Source organism: Phalangium opilio, unplaced genomic scaffold (genome assembly GCF_054372755.1).
Source record: "Phalangium opilio isolate 3A_F unplaced genomic scaffold, DU_Popi_V2 ptg000230l_1, whole genome shotgun sequence".
Taxonomy (NCBI): domain Eukaryota; kingdom Metazoa; phylum Arthropoda; class Arachnida; order Opiliones; family Phalangiidae; genus Phalangium; species Phalangium opilio.
Window position 1 is genome coordinate 2,220,433 of NW_028324221.1, and position 9,981 is coordinate 2,230,413.

Sequence of the window (9,981 nt, forward strand, 5' to 3'; positions counted from 1 at the left end):
GAAATCTCACAAAATCACGAGAAAAATTGCAAAATCCGACGAAATCACGGAAAAATCTCATAATTCGTCGGATTTTATCGAATTTTGAAATCAAACGAAATAAAATGGAATCTGACAAAATGAAACGAAATCCGAAGAAATCAAACTGGATTTCGAAATCCCGTAAACCTTTTCAAAAACGTCCTAGCACTCGATTTGTCCTCTTCAAATACAGGGTAATATTTTAACTCAATAAAAATATTATCAACTTTTTTTTCTTAGGCACCCCATAAATTGCAAAAATTCCAGCATACATAATGAGAATCGAATCAATCGACGTTATCAGGTGTAAGTAATACTGTGAGTCTGTGACCGACGTTGATGATGAAAATTTTCCGAAAGCTCCCTTTTCTTTAGTATACATGGGGTGGAAACGGCTTCCCTTCTAAAGTCTAGACGTGATGCAATTAGAGGAGTAGATAGTGTTTTAAAGGGTATTGACGTCATCATACATTAGATAAAAATTCAATTTAGAAACTCACTATTATTTCGCACTCGCAGGATTGCTAAGTAAAGAATTTGACGGAGCGTAATGAAAACGAGAAGTATAAATCAACTAATCTGGATATACGACACTGCACCCGCCAAATTGAGAACTTCGAGTACTCACGAAAATCACTCCGAAAACTAGCTAAAAGCTATCCGAACACACACCAAAAGCACCTTGGACACTCTTTTCTTGAAGCAAATTAGGCATTTATAAGTTCCCCGTATGTTATTCAAAATTCTGGAACTTTTTTTAGTTCTGAATTTAAAAACTAGATGTCGCGGAGCCTCCATCAAAGGTTTACACAATTGCGCTGTTCGTGACGATAACTATAACTGTATTTCGAAACCGGTGCATACTACCAGAAGTATATAATACTTCTCTTCCTGAGAAATAGGTTTGTGGGTTGATTGCTGAGCATTTCAGTTATAGAACTCACCCCATCTGAAGTTTGATGAGCAGTAGAGCAAACCAAAAGAGCGAGCCAGTGAAGAATCATGTTACATAACTAGAGTATTAAAGGTAGCGTCGGCGAGGTTTATTACCGATCTAGAACGCTAGATGGCGCTCGCGTTGGGGGCGGTGGCCTAAAATTTGAAAAAAGGACCATACCCTACGAGTGGATGAATCGCGTCACGTGGGTTACAAAGACTCTATTTGCCCCTCAACCTGGACTCCACGTATCAATATAAATGAAGCTCGCCTAGAGCGCAAAACCTTGCAGTCCATTTTGCACCCCTTTTCCTCATTCTTTCGTGAGAGCAAGGAGCGGTTTTTCTTTTTCGCACCTGGGAGCTTCTTTTATTCTTGGAATTTTTCTTTTTTTTTGTACTATGCTGTTATAGTCATAGGAAAGGGGAAATTCGCGGAATTGAGAAATCATTCGACTTGGTTTGGTTGGGGGCTTGGGGCCGGGCGCGTTTAGCGATCGGTTAGGTATCTTTCTTAGGGACGGGATTTCAGAAAGACGGTTAGTAAGAAACCAATTGAGCTTTCTTCATATCGCATGAAGTCAATTGTGTTCGGAACTGTTTTATATGAAGATGATAGGTAACTATTAATAAAAGCATCAAAACTATATCCATGCCTGGTTTTAATTCATGCTTTGTTTTATCAGGATAATTATTTTAGTGGTGTTTGGTAATGAACATCAAAAATAAAATGAGGTAAAAATCGAATGTTAAGTTTGACCAATTTAAAAGATTAGTGACTAAACATTTTGTGACTTTTATATAGTACGTATACACCAGGAGTCCCTCTCTCAGCTTTATCTTCAGTGCCATGTTTTGATTGTGAGGCATTCTACGTCAGCCAAGATGGTCAAACTGAACTGTAGCCTTTCTCCCTGCAGCCTCTTGGCTTAGTAACACTGGGAGAAGTTGGAGAACCACAATGAAATTGAACTGGGTTACTGGACGCTTGGCAAAATTTACATGGACGCTCGCGATATTTTAAATGGACACTCGCGATATTTTAAATGGACGCTCGCGATATTTTAAATGGACGCTCGCGATATTTTAAATGGACGCTCGCGATATTTTAAATGGACGCTCGCGATATTTTAATTGGACGCTCGCGATATTTTAAATGGACGCTCGCGATATTTTAAATGGACGCTCGCGATATTTTAATTGGACGCTCGCGATATTTTAAATGGACGCTCGCGATATTTTAAATGGACGCTCGCGATATTTTAAATGGACGCTCGCGATATTTTAATTGGACGCTCGCGATATTTTAAATGGACGCTCGCGATATTTTAAATGGACGCTCGCGATATTTTAATTGGACGCTCGCGATATTTTAAATGGACGCTCGCGATATTTTAAATGGACGCTCGCGATATTTTAAATGGACGCTCGCGATATTTTTAATGGACGCTCGCGATATTTTAAATGGACGCTCGCGATATTTTAAATGGACGCTCGCGATATTTTAAATGGACGCTCGCGATATTTTAAATGGACGCTCGCGATATTTTAAATGGACGCTCGCGATATTTTAAATGGACGCTCGCGATATTTTAAATGGACGCTCGCGATATTTTAAATGGACACTCGCGATATTTTAAATGGACGCTCGCGATATTTTAAATGGACAGTCGCAATAGTTAGAATATTTTTTCAAACTTCGTATTTATAAAAACTTTTTGAGGATACAGTGTATAGACTAATGGTGGTAGAGAGGGGTGAAAACCGTGTATCCCTCCCTCTGGGCGCGCTTTTGTAAGAGAGGATACAGTACGCGCCCAGTAGGGGGCATGACACTGAGCTAAGAGATAGGAGGTATGCCGTTTGCATAGGTAGTACTGCCATTACTCTATATCGGGCCTGACTTCAGTCTTACAACATCAGAACCAGTTTGTGTACCTGTACATGTATATAGACAAGCCTTTAGCAACTAGGGTTTTCTATACAATGTTGCGATTCTTTCTCGTATAACCGTGTCTAATCATAGAGCTGTTAAACTGGCAGCTTCAAGAGGGAAAGGGTGTAGCGCTTCAAACTATTGTATCTATAAATCGCGACAGGTTTGGGAGAGAATAGGTAGGCTAAAGACATTTTCTACGATTTAGGAAAGGAGAAAAAACTTATGCGTCATGCACTGCACAGCCTTGGACCATTGTTGGGTATTGTACAACCTTAGCACATTGCAAAATAATTTTGGTCTTTGTTAGCAACATCGAATACCAGGTGGTAATTAGCAAAGGAGATGTATGTATTCATCCTTATTGGCATTAAGGGGTAGTATGGACTGGTACTTGCTTCGTTACTTTGAGTGGGGTAAGGGTGTGATGGTGTTGGAAAATATTTGTGCAAGGAGGATGAATAAGAGAGAAGACTCGTTTTGGAAATGTGGAAATAAAAACATGCATCGGCGCGTAAGCCGTTGGTAAAGGCGTCACGTGATCGTTCTTGCAAACGAGGAATATTCAAAATTATAAACAAGCTGATGAGGCTAGAAAAAGGGGGCTTGAACGCATGGGCGAGAACGTACGCTCTCTTGCCGTGAGGGGGTAGTGGTAATCATGGTAACTGGGGAACGCCACAGTGTAATTTTATGAACTGCGGACTACGTGCATTTTGTCTGACTCTGAACCTCCTCTCTTATAAATCCGCCTTGCTACCTACCGTATAGACCATTTCGGAAATTAAATACGGTACCATTGCGGTATCCTCCTTGGCGCCAAGAAATCCCGCTAGATTCAGTGCGAGTTGGCTAGCCTCCCGCGAGCAGTGAACTCGGGCTCATTCTGGCGTCTCTTCTTGGCGCGAGGAAGAATACCCCAATGGCCGCCTCTCCCTTCTGGGTTGGTTACTCAGTATTTATATTCCGAAATTTTCTATAGTTTGTAGGTAAAGGGGGTCTGTAAACCAGAAATGTGGTTTTATTTTTGTTTGGGTTCTAAGAATTCCCTCCAGATCCATGAATGTATACCATTTCTTAGTCTTGGCGGATGGTGTTAATTTCGGGAGGGTAATTGAGGTTTTCCTACCCTTTTCTTAGTATCAACTCTGCTTTAAAGTGAAATTCCGGGTGGCTAGTGCTTCCCAAACACACCCATAATATCGGCCGGTTCTGACACTTCTACCTTGAATACAAGTTCATTCGTTCATTATTTTAAAAGGAGATAAAAGAAATGTTTAGGTGCATTGGAATGTGGTCACCGAAGAAATGGAGATAGAATTCAGTGTCGTCGAGGGGCTACTCACTATTATGGTTACTGCAGTGATTATAACATTATTTAATCGCCACTTGTATCCAGAACAACTCGCCAATTACATATGGCAAAGGTAATTGTAAAGCGATTAACGAGTCATTTCATTTCAGAAAGAAGTATGTTCGAAACACTTCGCAATTATCACACGATATAAGGAATTAGATCGGGATAACCAAATCATTTCACGTCAGGTGTTCACAGGACATAAAGAAGGATCACGTCCCTTTCGTTTGAAGAACGTTCAAACCAATGTACTTTTTCAGTTTTTCCAAGAAATAAATAAAAATGCTCATTATATACTCTTGTTCAACCTCACTTGACAGTATTGTAAAAGTTGAGGAGCATTAGCCAATATATAATGGCAAGTACGGTTTCTCAAGTGCGGATAAACAGGAGTATAGATATTTGTCTCCATAGTTTCATTTTAAGTTAAAAATATCGAATCGAAAAAAAATAGTGAATCTTTATAAAAGACCTTTCTATTCAAAGCTACTAGCCTTTAGCACATAGAGAGTGAGAAAATGGATTGAAAGGCGTGTGTATGGCATTGGGAAAAGGGAATAAAGGAATCAACTATAGGTGATTGGTTGTCAAACTATTCAGGTGGTCGAAGCTACCCTGCCCTTATATGAAAAAAAAGGGGGGGGGGGAGGTACCTCCTTCTTACAGAGAAAAAACTTAATAGTATTGCAATGTTAGGGGGTTTCAGTTTAAACCTTTGCCCTCTTAAAACTCCGAACCCCTTCTTGGTACCGCAGTCCCCAGGATAATCATGGCAGAAAGACTATAGAGTAATGGCACCTCCCTGCCTTTGGCTACGTTACGCTCTATGAGAAATTAACATGGAGTGCCACTACTCTATATAGGGGCAAAAACAAAACCCAGTCTGGCGTTTTTCGTCCCCCCGTTTAACATTCTTAAGCTATCCCTACCATCAACGGTCACGTGGCGCGGGCATCATCCATGGGGGAGGGGGGGGGGGTTTGGCGAACCTAAAGGAAGCGTGGCTTCGTCTTTGGTTTGTAACGGATGGGGGAAAGGGGGGGAGTAGAAAATTCGTTAGAAATAAACTGAGTTGCAAGCTTTTTCGCCTAGGCGGCAGCACATTTTCTCGGCGTTTGGAGCTACACAGGAAAGTTTCACTAAAGGGGCGCCAACCGAGCAGAGTTCATTGTTCTTCAATTGCCCCCTTCTGATACTGCCAATTTTCTTTCTTTAAACGATGTAATGCACAATAATGTGAATAATTAAAGAAGAAAGTATATATTTATTTTTATATTTAAGATAATCTTGTTGCTCATCTCTGAGTTAATATGGAGAAAGTAATACACTGTAAAAAATTGTGGTGTCTATATAGTGCCATAATGGTGTTAAAACATTGAGCACTATTTGTGCACCTTGACAAGGTGCTGAAATAGTACGAAAATAGTGCGATATTTTAAAAACACCATTAGCTTAAACCAATGGTGTAGAAATGGTTTATAAAACATAATTCTTTTAAAGGTTTGGAAATGTTACCTTAATCATATAAATAACCCTATCGAATACCCCATTAAATGGTGCTCAAATGGCATAGAATTAGCGCGATATTTTTTAAAAACCATTCGCTTAAATGAACGGTGTAAAAATGGGTTAAAAAAACCTCATTAATTAAAAGGCACACAAATGATACCGAAACGATATAAAATAACACCTTCGCAAGGCCCATAAAAAGGTGTTGAAATAATGCTAAAGTAGAGTTATGTTTTGAACACCATTCGCTTAAATAGAAGGTGTAAAAAAGGGCTGAAAAAAAATCATCCTCGAAAAGGTGCGCAATTGATATAAAATAACACCTTCGCAAGGACCATATAAAAGGTGTTGAAAATGGAGATATGTTTCGAACACCATTCGCCTAAATAGAAGGTGTAAAAAAGGGCTGAAAAAACCTCATCCTCGAAAAGGTGCGCAATTGATATAAAATAACACCTTCGCAAGGCCCATATAAAAGGTGTTGAAAATGGAGTTATGTTTTGACACCATTCGGTTAAATAGCTGGTGTAAAAAAGGGCTGATAAAACTTCATCCTCGAAAAGGTGCGCAATTGACATAAAATAACACCTTCGCAAGGCCCATATAAAAGATGGTGAAATAATGTGAAAATGGAGCTATGCACTCTAAATTAAGGTACCTAAATGGTGTTGTAGTGGTGTAAAATTTATTCTGCACTATTTGTACACCTTGACAAGGTGTTGAAATGGTATGAAAATAGTGCGAAATGTTATTAACACCATTAGCGAAAATAAACGGTGCAAAAAAGGTCTGAAAAACATCGTTCGATAAAAGGTGCTCAAATTATACCTAAATGGATTAAAATAACACCTTCGATTATACCATTAAATGGTGTTAAAATAATATGAAAATGGAGTTAATGTTTAAAAAACTAACACCATTACAAACCCCTATTTACCCCATTTTAAGTCCTTAATTACCCCATTCCAAGTCCATATTTACCCCATTCCAAGTCTATATTTACCCCATTTCAAGCCCCCCTTTACACCATTGCAAAACCCTATTTACCTCATTTCAAGTCCATATTTACACCATTAAAAGTATACAGGGTGGCTTCGGTATTTGTGGCCAATAGCTTCTATGGGATAGTATTATTCCACTGAAAATAGTATGTTTCGTACCATATTGTGTTGCAGGATTGATAACATGAATAATAGATATGAAATGCAATAGACTGCTGTAATCGAAATAATGTTTAACGTATTGCCTACAGTTTAAAGGGAGGGTGAAGTAGAAAATCAAGTGATTTTTTTATCGATTTTTCTACTAATTATAAGACCAGTCTGCATAGTCAAACATTCAGGAAATACTTCCGAATGATTTTAAAATTCAAATTAGGTTCAGATTTTAAGGATAATTTTAAAGAAGGTCCTCCAACCAATCGCGTAATGCCTTGCCTTTTTACTTTTGCGCTCTTTAGAGCAGCGAAAGTATTGTTCCGACCTCTGTTGGCTGGACGGCTGGCTGGATTTGGTGTAACCGCATAATAAGTTTCGTCATAAATAAACTTTTTGAATTTCAAATTTCCCGCGAATTTTTGAGTCGAAATTCATCCGTAGTACACCTCACACCTCATAGGTGGCGTAACGTATTTAATTTCAATTGAAATTATTTTTCTGTCGGCGCCGGGCCTCGAACCCGCAATGTCCCAATCCATACGAGACGTCAGTGAAGAACGCCCGAGCGCGCGCCTTACCACGAAGCCACGCTTGCTTGTAATATAGAGTCAGATAATTTATAGTGAAGAGAAGAGAGAGGTACAACGATACGGACCCCCCCCCCACCTCCCCGACGCCCGCCACGAGACGAGAGAGAGAGGACCCCCCCCCCACCTCCCCGACGCCCGCCACTGGATGCTGTCGAATATATATTGTATCGCGCTAGAGGAGGAGAGATCCAAGAGACAGACAGACTTCGCACGCGCGCCAGACTGCCTTTAGCGCTGTGTTCCTTGCAATTTTTTTTGCTATTTAATAATTATTATATATCTTTTTAATCCTAGGCAAGATTAGATTTCTACTTGGGAACATAAACATTACAATTAATACTATCATATTAATCAAAAAAGAAATTAAAGTTCTCCCCGACTGAAGGCGCGATAAGCAGAGAGAGTTTTCTAATTTCACCAATGATATCGTTTTTGAAGAATCGTCTGCTTAAAAGTTAGGGAGGTTGATTTACTAAGATGATTGATGATTAGATAGTTTAATCAGGTGTTTAAATGTAACTTAATTCCGGCGATACCATTAATGACAAACGCAGTCAACATACTCATGGTTTAATTAAAGTTAATTAAATTGAATTGCTCAAAGATAATTATAAAATTAAATCAACAACTCAACTATCGGCTCAACGATAATTTGGCTAGTTTTTGTCAGTTTTGCTGTTTATTTTAACGTAATTAAACAATGGTTAAGTACTGCAGCGTGTATGGGTGTAGAAATAATGCCACAATGAGTGGTGTCCGCTTTCACCAATTTCCACGCGACGTTAAATTGTCGAAACAATGGGATATAGCTTTAAAAATGGGTAAACCACACACCAAGTCCATGGTTGTCTGCTCCCTTCATTTTAAAGAAGATTATTACCGCCCTCAACCGAAATATGAACATTCAGGTATGTTTTAAGCGTATAATATTAATTTAAAACCAATTATAATTAGAGTTATTATTGTAGATAAGTTAAGTTACCCTCCCAGACCCTTGGCTGTTCCTTCCAAAAAACTGCCGTTAAGGAAACATGATCAACAAATATTGAATGCCACCTCCATAATTTCATTAACAGGATTACAAAGTAAGGGTCTATTTGATGCGATCATTAAAAATATTAACAGTAAATTCATACCCCTTTTTCATGGACAAATAAGGTAGAGAGGGCCAAGAATGGGGGAAACTACGAGTCTCGAGATAGGGTATTTTTGACACTCATGAAACTAAAACTTGGCATTTCAATCACCGCTCTATCAGCTTTGTTTGGAATAAGTAAAGTTCAGACCTCAAATCATTTTAAATTAACTCTTACGCAGTTCCCAAGCTTGTTAAAACCCGTGAAAAAAAATAGCAAATAAATAATGCATTAAAAATAAATAAATTTATTTATTATTTATTAAATAATAAATTTTGAAAAACAATTTTATTTAATAAATTTGTAAGGTTCTATCACATTTTAATGAACTTAAAAATATCACTTCAGCCTTATTTGCGCCATTACATTCCGTCCTTTTTATTCCATTTCAAATAATTTGGAATGTAGTAATTAAAATAAGCAAAAAACCTTTTGAAAAAAGTAATTTGTAATCTTGGTAAAAGATTGTTAATAAATTTTTGGTCTTTTGGCACATCAATAACAAAACAGTCATCTTCCAGTTTAGAATAAATTCCAAAATGACAACTTTGAAGTCCTAAAAGTGCCAAACTAAGTTGCACTTTCCCATAATACATTTGTTTGGGTTTCAAAGAAAATGTTCCGTCCTTCTTGATTACGTAAGGAGTTTTCTTGAGAACTTTTCTAAGTTTCCTTTTTCACCAATGACTGGACACTTCATTTCGACCAAATTATCGTTGACTAGACCGTCAGGGGAACACCCCAAGAATGGATAAGAAGGGCTGACTTCGAAACCAATCCTCGTTACTTTTAAATTAGACTTTTTTTTCAAGCAACAAGAGTTTTTTTTTTGTTTATAATTCCATACTGTGTGAATTCATTTCCCTTAAAGTTTGACTGAAGAGCTTTTCGAATTTTTTCAGTAGTATCTTTTAGAAAATATGTGTAATACTTGTAGCAATTTTGACAAGAGAGAGAGAGAGCAACAGGTACTAAACAAAATGAAAACAGTATTACCAATTTTTATACTAATGTTATGACCAAGGCTTAAGAGTTTACATAACTAACTTGGTTAATATTAGGGTGATTAGGTTTTCAACACTTACCATTTTTGAAAATATTCTCTTCTGAAAATTGTGGTTCATTCATTGCAAGAAATTTCGAGAACTAATTTTCATTTGGCACTGAAATATCAGTTTAAACATCACATACACATTGCCGCTGATGCTGCTACAGGTGACAGGTCTCAGGCCTGCCATTATGGTTTCCCCTAGATCAAGCTTCGTGTTTTCTCCGCACGGTGGCACTAGTGAAACTTTTCGTTCTAGGCGCGGAATCTGGCAGCCCTGAACTAGGGAAA

The 9,981-nt window shown here is 38.2% G+C and overlaps 1 protein-coding gene and 1 long non-coding RNA gene across 2 annotated transcripts; both read left to right on the forward strand.

Moving 5' to 3' along the window:
- Positions 1–1,388: 1,388 nt before the first annotated feature.
- On the forward strand, positions 1,389–1,777 carry LOC149613998 (uncharacterized). The gene is made up of 3 exons (XR_016376256.1): positions 1,389–1,576; positions 1,644–1,692; positions 1,763–1,777. It is a non-coding gene; the product is annotated as an uncharacterized LOC149613998 (long non-coding RNA).
- Positions 1,778–7,408: 5,631 nt separating this feature from the next.
- LOC149613999 (uncharacterized) lies at positions 7,409–9,149 on the forward strand. The gene is made up of 3 exons (XM_089858020.1): positions 7,409–8,414; positions 8,475–8,591; positions 8,665–9,149. The coding sequence occupies exons 1-3, from the start codon at positions 8,207–8,209 to the stop codon at positions 8,706–8,708; spliced, it is 369 nt and encodes a 122-aa protein (XP_089714146.1). The 5' UTR covers positions 7,409–8,206; the 3' UTR covers positions 8,709–9,149.
- Positions 9,150–9,981: the final 832 nt, after the last annotated feature.

What these genes read in the sequence shown, in the direction of transcription:
- LOC149613999 (XM_089858020.1), top strand. Translation starts at nt 8,207, where the DNA reads ATGGTTAAGTACTGCAGCGTGTATGGGTGTAGAAATAATGCCACAATG. An exon ending in ACCGAAATATGAACATTCAG is followed by an intron (nt 8,415 to 8,474) that starts GTATGTTTTAAG and finishes TTATTATTGTAG; the next exon opens with ATAAGTTAAGTTACCCTCCC. An exon ending in TTCATTAACAGGATTACAAA is followed by an intron (nt 8,592 to 8,664) that starts GTAAGGGTCTAT and finishes TGGACAAATAAG; the next exon opens with GTAGAGAGGGCCAAGAATGG.